Here is a 19,544-nt window from a genome sequence, read left to right as displayed (position 1 = left end):
GCACAAGTGTTCATTTCATGCTTCAATCAAAGAATGCCCCGAAGCTCCAAAACAAAGGAGCAACTGTCACTAATTTCACACGGAACGTAATTATTATAAACAAACAGTTGTGTTTGCATGACTGTGTTTCGGTTTGAAAGGTGGGATATAGCGTGAATTTACTGGGTACAGAGGAATAACACCTGAGTCCTCAGGAATGGCAACGCAAGGGGGTATCATGGGCGAAACAGTATACTCTGTTATGTCTATGGTACTGCTCATGTCTATAGGCGACGGTTACCACTTTCCATCAGGTGGGCCGTTAGCTTGTTTGCCATTCTAAGTTGTATAAAAAAAAACTAATGGTAACAAATACGTAGAAGGAACACTACGTGTCATTGTTTCTGTAGTTTAAACATCTCGCCATTATCGGAGCCAACAGTTTCTTAACTGCGTTCATTATACACAAAGACCTTTGATGAAGTTTACTGGACGATAGCTTTATTTTCCCTTATAGTACAAAACAAGTACAATAATTTTTAAATAATCCAACATAAATTTGAATAATTCTGAGGTTAAAACTGTATTTAAGTTTTAGAATCCCCAGACAGTAATCGAGCCAAGAGTCAAGCGTTATCCAAATAAGCTATCACCACTGCCTATTACTAACAATGACCTAACTTTTTGAAAATCAACTAAACTGCCTGACTAAATATGAATAACAGATCAATATGTTTACCTAAACGTTAATGGTTTAGAGATTTTATAAGTAACATACTTCTGAAACTCGATAAGAGTTAAATGTATGAAGTTATCAATAAATTAAGTCTAAATGGATTTAAATAAAAATTGATAGATGAATTATATACTCTAAATTAACACAGACTATATTTTATCCCAGTTTACGCGGGAAAAACTGCAAGTTACAATTATCATATTATAGATAATTCTAGAACGTCCTAATGAAGTCCGCTTGACCTAAACCACGCGTCTCATATATCAGCGAGTTGTGCTCGTCCACAAAGGAATTATTGTTTTAATTGAAACGACAATGAGCAATCTCCACTCCTCCCGTGTCGGTAATTTTTATCACGAGGTTCGTGTTAATAAAATTGTTTATGGACAGGATGCAACTATTGTAGAAAATCCTTATATAACAAAGATTAGGTATACGAAATCGTATAGACCCCATACAAAACTGATAGTAGATGATCTGTAATCTACATCAAAACTTAGTACGTAGTACGTTATAATAAATCTATGTTTAAAACAGCTACTATCCTTAATCTATGATTGAAATAATGTTTTTATCTATGGCAAAGATGCTAACAATATCTATGAATACATAGCTCATAACGTTATAATCATAGATTAAGAACGTTCATAACTAAGTATTGCAACGTTGCAATTATCTGTCAATTTTTAAAAACAACAAAACATTTTTCAATATTCGTTGTTTTTTAATAAGTGCTTTATTAGCAAACTAAAACGTTATTCTTGCAAAATAATATTTTTAATTAAACTGGCACTGACATCTTAGATTTTAATGGCAAAAATATATTTAGAAATTCCAAAGCAAAATATAAAATATAGGTGCAAAATTTTTTAATATGGATTTATATGTAATATATTCTATGATTAATGTTTTATTTTGCTGACAGAGTACTTTTAAAACAATCAATCAGAAACATTGAAATAAGTTATATGTCAAATAATTGCGACATTGTCACACTTAGGTAAGCAAAAGTTATGAATAATATGGTCTTTCTTCTATTATTATAATTACCACCTTTTCCGTTTTAATAGAATAAGATCTTGCTGTATGGTTTAGTTCCCTTACCTTTCCTATTTTGGATAAACCTATAGACTAAGGATAATACTCTCTTTCCACTAAATCGAGATAGTAGTTACGATGATATTCTCTTTCTATGGATAAATATCAGTTTATATTTTATTTATTATATACTGATAACATTCGTAAATGTAAAAAAATATTTAATTTTATGTCCTCAAACCTTAATACGACAACATCTGTATAAAGTATTTACCTATAAATAAATAAAAGAAAAAGTTAAATTGGTACATCCATTTCAAAATGACGCGTTTATCGTCGACTAACATTAAATTTGTTTATATATATTACACAAATGAACTATATTGTCCATTATGAATAGATATAAACAGAAATATAACACGCTATAAATAAAAAAAGATGGATATTCATAAAACAGGAGGTGTCCGTAACGACGGCCAATTGTGGAGTTATTTTCGTATAAGGTGCGGTAGCAATAAACGGAGCGAGGACCATCAGCGTCGTATCAGTAACGACTCGTCATATTATCCACTTAATCATATAATTGAACTATAACATATAGAAGAGAAGTACATTTTACTCCGTAAAACAAATACAATTTGCTCCATAAATTAACGAAGTATTTAAAAAAATATATAGTCCGTTTGACTCAAGATGGTGCAAGAATTCTAATAATACCTAACACCTCACATATATAAACTTCGTCATATCAAGAAGAAAGGTACATGAATCCTGAAAACATTCTACTCCCTTTTTAGGCAGTCATGTAAAAACAGTAATTTCAGCTATGGTTTTAACATTATACTACGTCTATGAACACATAACACTTATGACCACATAACAAAATCCACAGACATAAATAAGGATATTTTGAATCTACAGACGAAATAACACTTTTACGTGTATGTATGCGTGTATGTGTGAGCGTGCATGCGTCTCTCTCTCTCTCTCTCTCTCTCTCTCTCTCTCTCTCTCTCTGTGTGTGTGTGTGTGTGTGTGTGTGTGTGTGTGTGTTGCGTGCGTGCGTGTGTGCGTGTGTATGTGTGTGTGCGTGTGTGTTTGAGTGCGTGCGTGCGTTAGTGTGTGTGCGATGTAATTATGTTACAAAAGTCACAAATTGTGATCGTACTAAAGATTTCTCGTTCTTATGAACCTACCCCTTTAAAAAGTTGCTTAAAACATATTTTATATTTATCAATACTAGTCAATACTTAGTACTACAAAAAGGAAAGATTAGGTAATCACAGAATAATTAATGTTAGAATACTTACTAGTATTGATACAAAAGACTTAAGTACTTAAATATTAATGAAGTCTGAAGTAAAAACTGTACCTCGTTAACCGCACACAACATGCGTTTAGTTCATATGGTTCCTGTTTAATTTAAGAATCGCTCTCTTTCCGTGGATGTTATAAGAGGGGACTAGGAAATAAATCTTAGAGGATAACAAGCAGGACAATTCTTTAATCTATCTGTTACTATGTACAATCTTACTAATATAATACTATTAGTATTTAGACCATGTCTGTACATGGAAGATATTTAAGAAAAAATAATATGAGGACTCTTATATTTTTTTCACAAAATAGCCGTACGAGTATTTAGCCATCTAGCGAGATTCTGAGAAACAATGTCGATCTACCAAAACAAAAATCGCGGACAACAACGTCAATAAACATAAAAAATGCGAGCACGTCGAAATTGCGGGATGCGTAAAATTAAACTAGTAGATACTGCACGCGGAAATCGCGGGATGCCCGATCAGAGGGATAATAAGAACCAAAACAAAATTTTTTAGGAATTTTATCTGTCTCTGTACGTTTGTCCCAACATCACACGAAAACTACTACACCAATTCAGATGCAGTTTTCACAATTGTATTCCTTATTGTAATCTTATATGCCATCTAAAAGTGGTATGATTAATTGATTTTTTCCACTTCTAAAATCTACGCGTATTATTGTGCTTTAAAATATATAAAAACAGGTGGCTCAGGACCATTCTTTATAGACATGTATGGGGGAGGCTTATGTCCAGCAGTAGACGAATAATGACTGAAATGATGATGATGATGATGATGATGAAATATATAGAAATATGTAAATAGGTATATGGTATTTTTATGGGTGAAAATAGCATAATAATCCCACCGGCTCTATTGGTGTATACTGGAAAGACACCAGTAACGGATGAGAGATGAGAAAAAAACAAATTTAACACGAATTAATCACGATGGTTTCCAGAGGAAACCTCATGGCGGTTGACCTGACAATAAGACCACTCCCATTACTAACAACTCCTATCCCCTAGTGCACCCTTCACTGGTGCTCCGCCAGCGTATCCCGTTAGCGCGGGCTGAGTTACCATACCATTTTCACCCATCAAAAAAAAAAAATTACATTCACATTTGTTTGTTTGTTACCTCTTCGTGCCTTAACATCTAAACAGATTTTTATGAAATTTTATATACACTTACTCTCTAGAATAGAAAAGGACAAAGGCTACATTTTATCTCGGTCAATCAACGTATCCCGATCACACAAAAGAAGTCGACGGTGAAGCTAGTCTAATCACAATTTCATTACTTTTCCAATATATTTCGCTTGATTCGAAATTTTCAATCTCACAATAGTTATTTAATCTCTATATAAATATGGGAGATTAATGAACTCACTATGTTTTTGTCGTTTCTGACAAAAATACAGTGCGAGGCGAGACGCTGTGACGCAAAGCGCTAAACGCCCCCTGAAAAAGACTTCCGGATGATGTAGAAACAATTGTCGGAAACGACAAAAACACTGTGAGTTCATTAATCTTACATATTTATATTGACGTTGAATAAAAATGAACATAAACTTTTAAAAAAATATATTATTTAAATTTAGAATGTAATTTTTTTTTTTTTTTCATATACAGTTGAATCCCCACGTGAACGACTTCCAACGTCGCTACGTGTCCGAAGTGCGGCGATGCAGCGAAATGGAGAGGAAGCTCAGGTGGGTGGCCGGGGAGCTGCCTGAACCGCCGCCCCCGCCGAAGCCGTCCCCTAGCAACCTTAGTCCGAGGGAGATTAATATACTAGAAGTGAGTATGATAAAACCACAATTTTATACTGTATCTATATAGTATCTTTCAATTATTACAAAGGTGACAAAGTTTTGATGAAATTGTCAAAAAAATACTCTCTAAAAGAAATTAGTGGTAACACAATTAATTATTTAATCGATTTTTCAACCAACTTCAAAAAGGAGGCTCTCAATTCGGTGGTATTTTATGTTTGTTACCTCATAATTACGTCAATTGTAAACCGATTTGGAAAATTCTCTTCTTATATGAAAGGATATACTTATTTATTTATTTATTTAAGTTTTAATGCACAATACAATTCTATGTACATACATGCGGACTTAACACCGGACGGTGTTCTCGTAGAAATTTTATCAAAATCGGTCCTATAGTTTTATTCTTAGACCATAATAACTGATTTTGTCCCAACTGACAGTTTTTTTTTTTTTTTACGGGACCCAATCTTTAATTAATATTTTTAACAAATTATTAACTAATATAATTAACTCTAAATATATGTACTTACAGCTCTTACTCTTTATTTTGTGTGAACCCAATATTACGCCACTCACTTTTGCAGGTATAAGACTTTTTAATAAAACTTGCTTTAAATGAAAAATGGCGCAAAAATATAATACAATGCAATCAGGTTGCATTCTATCAGATATCCACAATGCAGGGTTGCCAGGTTACTCTCGATCCCTTACCTTTTGATGATCTTTGTCTTAGGCAATGCGCGAATGATTCCTTTTTGCAAGCATTTATGAACTTTTTACCATCAGACGGACCGCATACTCGATTGCCACCATCATTTAACAAAAATTCTAGTTTATTCTAATTTATTATTTTATTTGTGTATGTAAGATTATTTATAAAAACCTCTTATTCATAAAAACATCAAACGTCTCATCAGAAACCCATTTTAGCTGCCGAACTTTTTTGTCTCTTTCTTTGGTGCTCAATTCCTAATTTTAAGGAAAGTGACAAAATAGTGTAATAAATAATTAAAATAGGTTTGCAGGTTTTAGTTTTTATAAATAATATACCAGGAGGAGACTTTGTACAAAAGTCGATTGCTTGGATTCCTCTGTCCCATTCGTGTTTCAACCATGAAGCAGTTGTGTTTGCATGGCTGTGTTTCGATTTGAAGAGTGGGATATGGCGTGAATTTACTGAGTACAGAGGAATAACACCTGAGTCCTCAGGAATCGCAATGCATGGAGGTATCATGGGCGAAACAGTATACTCTGTTATGTCCATGGTACTGCTCATCTATAGGCGACGGTTACCACTTTCCATCAGGTGGACCGTCAGCTTGTTTGCCATTCTAAGTTGCATAAAAAAAATAAGGGGGTTAACTTCTTGTAAATTTTGTTTCCAGGAAAGAATTGACTATATCGAATCGGAAATACAAGAAATCACACGCAACGCTCGTAATTTAAAAACAGACTACCTATCTCTGATAGAATTGAAGATTTTAATAGAGAAAACCCAGACATTTTTTCAAGATCAAAGTGCACAAAGAAAGATCTCTGCGTCTGTACAGATATATAATAACGAAGGAGTTTTGGGTCATCTGGGCTTCATTGCTGGTGTCGTGGCCACTCACAGGGTTCCGTCCTTCGAGAGGATGCTATGGAGGATATCCCACGGGAATATATTCTTCAAACAGGCGCATATTGAGAAGCCTCTTAAGGATCCTGTCACAGTAAGTTTATAGTTTTTGGACGGTCATTATAACTATATTAAAGATTTATTCGATTACCTCAAAGTAAGACTGGAAAAAAACATATTTTATTAACTTACTAACTTTTACCTGTGATTTCGTTCACGAGACTAGGATAAATAGAAACTTATATCCGTTACTATCTTAAATAGAATGATGACAATGGCTGTATGATGATGATCTATCATCATACTACCGTAAACTGTCCACTGCTGAATATAGGCCTCCATCTTGGGGGATTTTCCAGTAGTTGCTTGGCGGGCGGGTTGGCAACCGCGGTTAGGCTTTGGTGATGTTTTAAAAGGCAGGAAATAGTATATGAAATCCAAATTTCATAATGATTTGGTCAACATTAAGGCTCCGAAAGTGAGCAAACGTGTAATCAGACTTGTTTATCTATACTTATAATAAATCTGTAGAGAGGTCAATTCTGTACATGAAATATATTTCCGAAATAACTATCAGGCGGTGATTAGTGATCGATACTGATGCCAATAATGCAATCAGTAAATTTTTTGTCTGTCTATCTGTCTGTATGTTCGTTATAGAAACAAAAACTACTCGACGGATTTTAACGAAACTTGGTACAATTATTCTTCATACTCCTAGGCAAGTTATAGTATACTTTCATCACGCTACGATCAATAGGAGCAGAGCAGTGAAGGGAAATGTTGGGAAAACGGGAGAAGTTACTCCATTTTTAAGCTTCCGCCGTGCAACGCCGGGACGGGCCGCTAGTTAAGAATAATCCCTATCATATACAAATAATACTATCAAAATTTATTTCGAATTTGTGAATTTATAGTATAAAAAAGAGATGAATTGTGAAATAAGAACCTCTTTCTATTTGAAGTCGCTCAAAAATAAATATTAACATAACATTCAGAATTAAATGGTTTTATTACAATATCACTTCCAATATCGATAGGAATGCAAAAAGAATTATGAAAATCGGTTAAGAAGAAATTGCGTTACATATATACAAACCGAAGAGAGACTTTGTACAAAAGTCGTCTACTTGGGTACTTCTGTCTCATTAAAGTTTCTGCCGCGAAGCAGTTTTAATTGCATGGCTGTGTTTAGGTTGGAAGATTGCAATTATAGATAAATATCGAAATTACAAAACGCATGAGAAGTATCATGAGCGACACAGTATACTCTGTTATCTCCATGGTACTGTCCGTATCCATAAGCGACGGTTACCACAAGTTCCATCAGGTGGGCCATAAGCTTATTTGCTATTCTGAATTGTATATAAAAAAACAAACAAGCCAATTTAAAACTTTTTTAAAATCTTTTAAAAAATAACAAAGTACCAATCAGTGGACTCCTTAAAGCGATAACGACTATTTATTGTATAGAATTCGGTGTACTGTAATAAGAGCAGAGGGGCAGATAGCTTATCTGCGTGATAGTAAATGGACTGCGTTGGTAAACATTACGAATAACTATGTAGCTACTTTAATTACTTGTCGGGGACATGGATCATATGCGACTAGATGGAGCGTCAAATTTAAAAATATAATATTGATAATATGATAAACACGAATGGAAAAAAGTTTTAATAATTATCATCATATCAGCCATTAACATAGGTTCAACAATGGACTCATGAGAAGGAGTTTTGCCAGTAATTGCCATGTTTAGCATTTATAATAAAACTCATAAATTAACATATATCATAAATAGATGATTCATGTGGATTCTTCAAAAAAGGGGTTACGAGGTTTCTTCAGGTGTTTATAGGCTGCGGTAACTGCTTACCATCAAATGAGACGTATGCTTGTTTACCACCTCAGTGGTAGAAAAAAAAATTTATGCGATTTTATTAATTCTGATAATCGTAATTATGTTTCTTAATTACAATAAAGCGAAATGAAAAGATGCTTTCAGCTTTCTACATGTTCGTACTGCAGAGTTGCTACTCATCCAATTTTTGTAAGCATTATATCAATCGATTTGTCCTCAGGATGATATAACATTTTATATAAACAAAATCAATAGGACTTTAGGACTTATATATATATATATATATATATATATATATATACATATATATCAGGCGTTAACCACTGCTGAACATAAGTCTTCACATATGCCTAAATTATATACATAAATTTTGCTAGTAGTTGCCACGCTTGGCACGCAACCGAAGTTAGGCTTTGAAGATGCTTTAAAAGACTCGCTGCTGTCCATCCCTCTACTATTAAGTTTCCTTAGCCGCCTCTTACACGAAAAAGGAAGAGGATATAATTAAAAACTAAAATTCTGATTTTAAATTTTACTAATACTGTTCTCGTTAAAATCTGTTTTCGTCATAGCATTTACATGTGTTACTCTATCTAGACGTAAATGATCTACATATGTCGGGGACATTTTATATCCTGTCTGATATTCGTTGAGCGATATGTATCCGTATGTATACGTGATCTTGGTCACTAATTGATAGTTTTGAGTAACACCAATGTAGTAAACTGGGTCATTGCTTACTGCAGTATCCTACTTTTATAATTCTATTAGCTATACTATAACCTGCGACTTTGTTCGTATTAATTTGGATAGAACTGTGTACTCTATATGTTTTTTAAATTTTTTATGGATGATAATGAAATGATAACCCCGTCTGAGCTATCGGTATACACTAGCGAGATACCAGTGAGGGCTGATTGGTGAGAATAAAAAGGCAGGTCAGTTAGCCCATCGTGACGAATTCAACGATAAATTAGTCACAATAAATTCCACGTGGAAGTCGACCTGATAGGGCATATTAATAGCAATGGGGACTAACCTCCCCATTACAAACAACCCCTTCCTTCCAAGTACTCTCTATATATGTAAGTCTAAAATAAGATCTGTCTGTGTGATATTAATTTGAAACATAAAATATATAGTAAACCATCCTTAGGTATTAATATTATAAATGTGAAAGTGAGTGTGTTTACTTGTTACCGTATAGCGCCTTAACAGCTTAACCAATTACTATGAATCTTAATAAACATTATCCTATATAGGATGGAGAAGCATATAGGCTATTTTAAACCCAGTCACGCTGACAAAGTCGCGGGTTAAAGCTAGTATACTATAAACGTGATTAACGCCCTTGCGGAATACATTTAAAACTTTTATACATCATAAAGAATATTATATATATATATATATATATATATATATATATATATATATATATATATATATATATAATAACTTAAATACAATTTCCATTAATTATATTTTAATGTTTATCAAATACAAGGCATGCTGTGATTGCTTATAAATGTAAGAACAGTTATATTTAATCTATCAGTGTATTGTATTGAAATATTTAGCTGTATCTTATGTTGGTAATCCTATAAATAAATACGTAGAAATAAGATAATACTGTAATAATACAATAAATTAAAGGCTTTATTTATTTATTTATTATATCATAAAGTATTAGGTAGGTATTGTCATCTAAAACATTATATTTACGTGTACTATGCAATATAAATAATACTTTCATACATAATTATTCCCTATATGTAATTAAAAAGAAATCAAAACTGCCAAAACCATGTTCGAACGTTAATGACTTAAAACCAATTATTACTGGTATAATATATATATAGCTATGAGAAGGGACAAGTGGACGCGGTCATTAACCTCACTCAATATTGATTTTTTTTTCTAGTCGTTAACTAAGCCAGAACTTTTATTACTAATTGAGTAGAAATTGAGCTCAGATTTTTACACTAACCGTTTCTTTTTAACTTTGTTTTTTTTTATGGAACAAATAAAATCAATAAAACCGTACAACTTGTGATTATTGTTTTATGCGACTTGGAATAGCAAAAGAGTTAATTTTGACCTTGTGGAAAAGGGTGGGATATGGCGTGAATTTACTGGGTACAGAGGAACAACACCTGAGTCCTCAGGAATGGCAACACATGGGGGGGTATCATGGGCGAAACAGTATACTCTGTTATTTACATGGTACTGCTCATGTCTATAGGCGACGGTTACCACTTTCCATCAGGTGGGCCGTCAGCTTGTTTGCCATTCTAAGTTGTATGTAAAGAATGTGATATAATAGTAAAATTAAAAACAGCAAGCACATATGCTTACCGTTGAAACACGATTGAAACAGAGGTATCCATAAACTGTTGATCTACAAAACTAAAGAGAAGAAACTAAAAGTTAACCTATAAATGCTAGTGACTTTAATATTACCTGTTATCGGTTTTTCACCACAACGACCTGTTTATGCCAAAAATATTAATAGTCTAAGACTAAAGACTAAGGTGAGCCAATAAATTAAATAAAATTAATTGCTTTCTGACATTAATTATTATTCATCAGACGATATATAGGCAAAGAATATTAAGTAGCACTTTTTTTTACTAAATCCAAGGTTAAAGAACAATAAAAACATGCATTACGATTATACTGCATGATACCAGTGAAAATATTTGTATTTACACAAGGAGTTTACTTCACTTGCTGGTTTAGGATTGAACAGAAAATATTTATTGCCAAAAAAAAAATTTTTTTTAATTTCTTCACGAAAATACAAAATTACATTAAGTATGTTACATTAGCATTCAGAAATCACGTAGATTAATATTAATACTAACAATTGCAATAGAGAATACGGAAAATACATTTATAAGAAGTGTCTCATATTAGGCAAAAGGGTTAATTGAGCTATTGCTCATCTGAGATAACCGTATGTCCGATTTACTTAATCTCCAGTTCTCAGATTAGTTCTCTTTTCTCACATATCCGGTAGCAAACAGAAAAACAATGACAGAAATAAAAAAAAATCATAGAAAAATATAGTGGCCAATGATACGCTACATGGGTACCAAATGAAACTACTTGAAAAGAGTAGATAACTATAAAGCAAATGGTTACACCCACAAGACGGTGAATCATATTATAAAAGCTTGCTTTAAAACAGACGTGTTCTTAAATACGTTTTTCCTTTTACCAGGGTCATGAGCTTCAGAAAACAGTGTTCGTAGTATTCTTCCACGGAGAACAGATCAAACTGAGGGTCAAGAAGGTATGCAATGGGTTCCAGGCTACGCTGTACCCATGTCCCGCTACCTACAAGGACCAACAGGATATGCTGGCTGGTGTTGAGAGCAGAATCAAGGATCTGGAGATAGTAAGTAATTGTTTTGATTCTTTTATTGTAACAATATAACCTAATCTTATAACCAAGGGGAGAAGGAATTGTTAGTAATGCGGACTATCATTCCCATTACTAGCAATAGACCCTGTCAGGTCGACCTCCTCGTGGTACCCCCTGGAAACCATCGTGTTGAATTTCAAGAGTATTCATCACGATGGGCTAACTGGCCTGCATTTTATTCTCATCTATCATCCCTTACCAGTGCTCCGTCGGCGTATACCGTTAGCGCAGGCGGGGTTACCATTCCAAGATCAGCCATTACAAAAAAACCTTATCATCATCATATCAGCCTTTATCTGTCCACTGCTGAGCATAAGCCTTTCCTTTTGGGGGGTTTGCCAGTAGTTGCCACGCTTGGCAGGCAGATTGGAAACTGAAGTTAGGTTTTCACAGATGTTTTAAGAGAGTCGCTGCTACCCATCCCTCGCTCTCCATTAGTCGACTCTTACGACACCCGCGGGAAAGGAAGGGATGGCCTATTCTATGCCAGGACCACAAGCCGTGATTTTATATAACAGCCTCGATAAATTTCAAACATCTGTCATCAACTGTCATATATTTTTAAGGTACTAGATCAAACAGAGCAGCACAGACGTCTCGTTCTAACGAATATAGCGCGGGATATCAGTACATGGATGGTAGCAGTGAGGAAAGAGAAAGCGATATACCACACTCTCAACATGTTCAGTATGGACATTGTGAAGAAATGCCTCATAGCGGAATGTTGGGTGCCACGACGGGATTTGTACATCTTGCAGAAGGCATTGGATGATGGCGTAGTAAGTATAAGAACATACTAAACATAAGAAGTAGCGAAGGACTTTTGGAAGGGCAGCTTTTGCAAATAATGGTTACCCCCATAAATATTCTTAAAAAAATTCATAATAAAAAAGTATTAGTCTTTTTTTTTAAATATAACTAGAGGTATTCCCAAATTGTTGATATTATTACTATTTTTTTTGTTTTCTAAATTAAATGTTACTTACATTTATAGTCATTTTTAATCATTTAACTAGTAAATTAAGATAAGATAAAGATATATTTATTTAACAAAGTATGTTTGTATTAGCACAGAATTTATCATTGCTTCCTACTCCAGGCTGAGCCTGTCCTGCAGGACAAATTTTGCTTTGAATAAGCGAATATTTAAATAATTTACAAAATATCTTTTAACTTTATTGTGATAAATACTTGTAAGCAATCTTTATATGCCACACATACTCATTTGTTTATCGTAGGGTATAATTTTGTTTTCAAAAATAAATTTAATACTGATAAAATCAACATCATCTGTAATGTTCCCTTAAACGATAAATATAGTAGTTTTTTATTATCTGCATAAAACTATTTATTTTTATTACATTTTGATATTGAAATACAAGATATTACGATATAATAATTAAAGATCGTATCCTACAAGAAACAACTACTTTAATTGTATTAAAATTAGTTATTTGGATCGAAAAACTAAACCGTTGGACCGATTTTGAGAAAAATGCGACGGGTCTATTCTGTAAGATAAAAAAAAAACAGTCCAAATCGGTTTACTGTGTGTTCAAACTGACGGAATTATTAGGTGAAAAACAAAAAAAAGGACCGAATTGGATACCTGCTTCTTTTTGAAGTCGGTTTAACGCTAATAACATTGAACAACATATTAACAGAAAGCAAGCGGCAGCCCCATCCCATCTATCCTGCATCAAGTGCCCACCAAAGAGATACCGCCGACCTTCAACCGCACGAACAAATTCACAAGGGGCTTCCAGAACCTTATTGATTCCTATGGAATCGCCAGCTACAGAGAAGTTAATCCAGGTATGTGTAATGCACACCAAACATCGAAATATATATATATATATATATATATATATATATATATATATATATATATATATATATATATATATATATATATATATATATATATATATAGGTCTTTAATCCTCGCCTGCCAAACATGGCAACGTTTGTTGGCAACCGTAGTTAAGCTTTGATGTTTTTTTTTTCTTTTACTACGCCCACAGGAAAATCTGGAAATCATACAGTTTATCAATAGAAAACCTTTACTGTTTCAGCTCTGTACACGATCATTACATTCCCCTTTCTGTTTGCTGTGATGTTCGGTGACGTCGGCCACGGCCTCATCATGACATTATTCGCTTCCATTGTTGTCATATACGAAAAGAAACTGGCCAAAAAAAAGACAGACAATGAAATCTGGAACATATTTTTCGGCGGACGATACATAATTCTCCTAATGGGCATATTCTCCATCTACACCGGTTTGATATACAACGATATGTTTTCAAAATCACTTAATATATTTGGAAGTAGATGGAAATCTGTATACGATAATGAAACGCTGACTAAGCACAAAATGCTTGAATTAGACCCCGCAGAGGCGTACACGCAAACACCGTACCCCTTTGGATTGGATCCAGTTTGGGAGGTAAATCATGATAATTATAATGTATTTCAGTAGAGCTTAGTGAAAATTTAAATACAAACTAATAATTGACTAAACAATAAGACAGTATAGTAATGACCAATACTAATACAGTAGTGATAGAATTAATCCCCACACCCTAGAACTAAAATGGTCACGGACAGTAAGATTTCAGAGGACGCTCAACTTGTGGAATAACCTTCCTGACGAAGTTTTTAAAGACTATAACGTGAGGTTCTTAAAAAAATTCCTAATAAAGATCGGCAACATACGCGTGACATCCCTAGTTTTACAGGCATCCATTAACTACGGTTTACCATCCAGCCCGTATAATAGTAAATCCCGTTTACCACAAGTTTATTTACTGGGTACGGAGGAATAACAGCTGAGTCCTCAGGAATGGCAACGCATGGGGGGTATGATGGGCGAAACAGTATACTCTGTTATGTCCATGGTACTGTTCATATCTATAGGCGACGGTTATCACTTCCTATCAGGTGGGCCGTCAGCTTGTTTGCCATTCTAAGTTGTATAAAAAAAAGAACAAACCGTACCTTTCCTGCCCATATAATAGTATAAAAAATACAAATAAAAAATCGATTACCTACTTGAATGTTGCTAATTTCGTTTAAAGAGTATTTCTGTAATAATTTCAACAAAACTTGATCACCTTTTCATTGTTATATCAGCCGTTAACTGTCCACTGCTGAACATAAGTCTCCCCCATAAGAAGGGTTTCGCCAGTAATTGTCACGCTTGGCAAAAGGGTTGGTAATCACAGTTTGGCTTTTAGTGATGTTTTAAATGGGACGCTGCTTCCCATCCTTCCACCATAAGCTCCATATGTTGTCTCTTATAATACCTACAGGAAAGGAAGGGATGATCAATTCTATGTCGGGACCTACAGCTGGGCCGAGTCGGGCGTCTAACCTTATCATTAAGTTCTATTAAAACAGATCACAGAAACGTACTCATATCGAAAATTGTCGCAACTTATAATATGTTTATGTTTTCAGTTCGCCGCAAACAACATAATATTTTTGAACTCGTTCAAAATGAAGCTGTCCATTATTTTTGGTGTGATACACATGGCCTTCGGTGTGACTATGAGTGTGGTAAACTTCAAGTAATTACTGTATTCATAGAAATTAGACCTAGTGAAGTGATGCCAACATATGTATATACAGGGTGGAATCGAAACCGTTAGCTTTACATCGTTAGGATTAATACCAGCTGCTGAATGTCATCACCGCAAACACCGCCACAAACTAAAATTCCATCCCGACTATCTAGATTAGTGACAGTTCTCCGCTATATTTCTATAAACATTTCTTCCACACATAACCATAAAAGAGCACATTCCTTCTTAAAAGGTCTGCATCAAAACTACAGTTTATCTGATGTCGCGTGTGAATATAGATGATGGTAATCACTTACCATCATATGAGCCTCATGCTTGTAAGTTTCTATATTATTTAAAAAAAGACTATTAAAGGGGTGTTCTTCAAGCGAAATTAAACATTTTATCAAATAAAGATGTTTCGGGAAACGACCAAATATTTTAAGCTACTCCGTACTATTACTTCATATCCAGCTTTGATTTCATTGTCACTTTTATGTTCTTCGTCAAAAACATTATTTTTTATTAATAAATTTCCATCCTTTTTCTATTCAATAGATGATTCTCCTATTTCTGTTTAGTTTATTAGGATTATTTGTTTATTTCCGCTACTATTAGTATGTGAGTGACTACCTAAATTTGAGGCTTGACTACAATTGTTGTTATTAGTAAAAGTTCCTACTTCTTCTATTCTATAAGGTAGTCTCAATTTTACGTAAAGCTGACGATTTCGATTTCATCTCTGTATCTTGATAAGTGATGAACCAACGTGTGTTTTCCTTTGACAGCTTCTTCAGGAAAACGGAACTAATATATCTACAGTACATACCGCAAATCCTATTCTTGCTGTTACTATTTTGGTATCTATGTATACTGATGTTTATGAAATGGACAATGTACTCCGCGACAGCAACAGGTGAGAGATATTCAATGTTGTATTAAGATAACCATTGAGATCAGTTTAAGAACTCTAGATTCACATTCTCACACTAAACGTCTCGAATTTAAAAAGAATTAAATAGTAATAACAAGGTAAAATATGAATCGAATACTTACCGTAAAGAAGAAACTGCAGGTCGAGACTTTATAAGAATATTTCTGCACGTTTAACAACAAATGTATTATTATGTCATATTGAATATTTAAAAATGAAATCAAAATTATTTTTCTTTTTCTTCTTATACAAGTTTTTGATTATATGTCTAGATTTTATTTAAACAGATACCATCAACTTTTATATTGCTGTTTAACAGTTTAAAAAAAAGTGTTTATCATTGTTGACTTTGTACATAAACATTTTTGCGCATCATTCAGTTAGAACAGTATATTTTAGAATTCCATACTAGTCTTCAACCAGTCATCCCACAAAAGAAAGAATCATTCGTTCATACAATTCATCAAGTATTGCATTCCCTTGAACGTATATGGTACCCTAGTATAACTTTTTATTTCATTTTTTCTTTCTTTGTACTGATTTGCTTTGCTCTGTAACCATAGTCTCCAAACATTACGTACTTACAATGACACTGCATAAAGGATTGTGCCTACATTATCTACCATTACCATTTTATCATATCCTCCAATTTACGTTAGCTTAATTAGTATTCACAGCACAATATTTACTGAAACAATAACATAATACCCCCTGCTCCCTGGGGCACCAATAGTAAAATGTACACGCGTATACAGCCTAAGGTCAAAGTAATTAAATGGCATTCATTGCCTGCTGTATTCTTTACTTGTTCCATTGAACGCTCTGAGACAATAATATGAATGGCTAATGGTTTGTTATACGTATAATAAATGGATGAAATAAAATGACAAAAAATAGACTGTTATTTCGATGCATTTTTGATAAATTTTTACGAGTTTTAACGTTTCATTGCCACCATATTCATTTTTGATAATATCACAATATAAATAATAATACTATTGATACACGATACCTCATACACCCACAATTAAGATGTATCTAATAACGCTTACTACAGCACATCTAGCTGTTTATTCAACACATTTCACTCAAATCCGAAGTTGTACATACACAAGAAAGATGTTATGTTACCTTATTTGTTTAGCCGTAAAATAAAAATGTCACAAACACGAATTGATTTTTGTACCTCCTGGAACGGCAAACAAGCAATAGCAAAAATGACAAACAACCACCTACTTAATAGAAAGAATTAAAACTAGGACTTCTTATCCAGTAATTTGACCCAGCTGCTTGAGGGTTAAGATAGAGGAACTCAATATATATACTTAGAATGGTAAACAAGCTAACGGCCCACCTGATAGAAAGTGGTAACCGTCGCCTAGACATGAGCAATACCATGTAAGTCCTTGTTCTTAGATACCAACAACGCAAGTGGGGCTACCATTCCATTTTCACCTATTAAAAAACTATACTGTATTTTAACTATGTTTTATTGTCCTAGACCCAGCTTACGGCACATCTTGCGCGCCTTCCGTCCTCATAATCTTCATCAACATGATGCTACTAAAGGAGACTGAATCGAAACCTCCGTGCAAAGCGCTCATGTACGACGGACAGGACGCGCTGCAGAAAACCTTCTTGGTGGTCGCGTATATATGCGTACCAATTATGCTGTTCGGCAAACCAGTGTATCAGATGTTAGCAGCGAAAAAACGAAAGGTAAATTTAGCATGACATGACATGGGAAAGGAAGGGGTGGTCTATCCTATGCCGGGAACTACATAGCAACTGACGTACGGAGTGCATATTACTTTTTTTTTATATAACTTAGAATGGCAAACAAGCTGACGGCCCACCTGATGGAAAGTGGTAACCGTCGCCTATAGACATGAGCAGTACCATGGACATAACAGAGTATACTGTTTCGCCCATGATATCCCCCATGCGTTGCCATTCCTGAGGACTCAGCTGTTATTCCTCTGTACCCTATAAATTCACGCCGAATTTACAAGGTACAAAGCAAATTATTGGTCCTTGGGATCAACAACAATTAAAAGAATCAAAATATTAGAAACACAAATTACAAGAGAGTTTTCTCTTCCAGCAATACCGTCAAGGCGTGGAGAGTGGCGAGGCCGCCGAGCAAGATGACGAGCAGGACGGCGGCATGGGCGAGGTGCTGATCACGCAGGCGATACACACGATCGAGTACGTGCTGGGCACCGTCAGCCACACGGCCTCCTACTTGCGGCTGTGGGCGCTGTCTTTGGCTCATGCACGTATGTATTAATAAATGATAACTTTATTTGCTCCAATACAGGTTAATACTTTAGAATTTTTAAATGTTAAATAAAACACTCTCTGCATTCAACTGTGTGGCGTGCAAATATTTTATGTGGAATAAAATTTCGCATTAAAATAGTCTTCAAGCGAATAAAAACATTCGTCAATGAGCCAATGGTAAAGTTTTTCATTACATTTTTTGTCTGTCTGTATTCTGTTACATTAATTACATTCATACTACTATCTCAAATTATTAACAAATAATATAATAAGTTCTCTAAGTTACTTCAATAAGTTACTTGAAGGGGAAAATTGTTACTTCTTTTATGGATTTTGTTTTTATTTTTTTATTTTTTGTATATGTACCCTTTTTTCTTTTTTCACTGTGTATGTCTATGAATGTCTGTTGTTATTTGTGTAATGTAAATAATGCAGATAAGTTATCTATCTATCTATCTATCTAATGGTGAGTTGACGACTGAAATTATAAAAATAATACAAATATCTCACCTACAGTTCTTGCAGTTTACGATCACGTAAACTTTACTTATGATTAATCATATCAACCCTTAAATGTTTACTACTGTACATAAGCTTCCCCCTTGGGGGGATATATATATATTATAAATAAATACACATAACGTATATATGTCTCTTCATTACAGAACTATCTGCGGTACTTTGGCAGCGTGTACTTCGCATCGGTCTCGGCGGTGGGTCCCCGCTGAACTCCCTCACGTTGTTCGTGATCTTCGCTATATGGGCGTTCTTCACTCTCGCCATACTGGTGCTCATGGAAGGGCTGTCGGCCTTCTTGCATACACTTCGATTGCACTGGTTAGTATAAGCAGAATTATCGAACCATTCAGATATTAAATATTATTAGGTAATGCATGGTGATGAACTTAGATCAGTTAGCCTATCGTGAAGAGTTCACCAGTAATTAGCCATGATGGCTTCCAGGAGAGACCGTACGGAGGTCGACCTGACAGCGGATACT

At 34.3% G+C, this 19,544-nt stretch overlaps 1 protein-coding gene across 1 annotated transcript in view; it reads left to right on the top strand.

The window, feature by feature from the left end:
• Positions 1-19,544, top strand: part of LOC113515484 (V-type proton ATPase 116 kDa subunit a 1-like) — a 40,209-nt gene that overhangs the window by 16,835 nt on the left and 3,830 nt on the right. The window contains exons 3-13 of the mRNA XM_052897563.1: positions 4,710-4,877; positions 6,241-6,567; positions 11,558-11,734; positions 12,328-12,540; positions 13,426-13,576; positions 13,837-14,210; positions 15,224-15,333; positions 16,116-16,243; positions 17,763-17,980; positions 18,366-18,540; positions 19,210-19,381. Coding sequence (XP_052753523.1) covers positions 4,710-4,877; positions 6,241-6,567; positions 11,558-11,734; positions 12,328-12,540; positions 13,426-13,576; positions 13,837-14,210; positions 15,224-15,333; positions 16,116-16,243; positions 17,763-17,980; positions 18,366-18,540; positions 19,210-19,381 — 2,213 coding nt within the window. The remainder of the gene's footprint in view (positions 1-4,709; positions 4,878-6,240; positions 6,568-11,557; positions 11,735-12,327; positions 12,541-13,425; positions 13,577-13,836; positions 14,211-15,223; positions 15,334-16,115; positions 16,244-17,762; positions 17,981-18,365; positions 18,541-19,209; positions 19,382-19,544) is intronic.

The sequence above is a fragment of the Galleria mellonella genome, unplaced genomic scaffold, assembly GCF_026898425.1.
Source record: "Galleria mellonella isolate WM207_F2 unplaced genomic scaffold, CSIRO_AGI_GalMel_v1 utg37, whole genome shotgun sequence".
In the NCBI taxonomy this organism is placed as follows: Eukaryota; Metazoa; Arthropoda; class Insecta; order Lepidoptera; family Pyralidae; genus Galleria; species Galleria mellonella.
The sequence above is the reverse complement of the archived record's forward strand: the minus strand, read 5'-3'. Positions and strand labels throughout refer to the sequence as shown.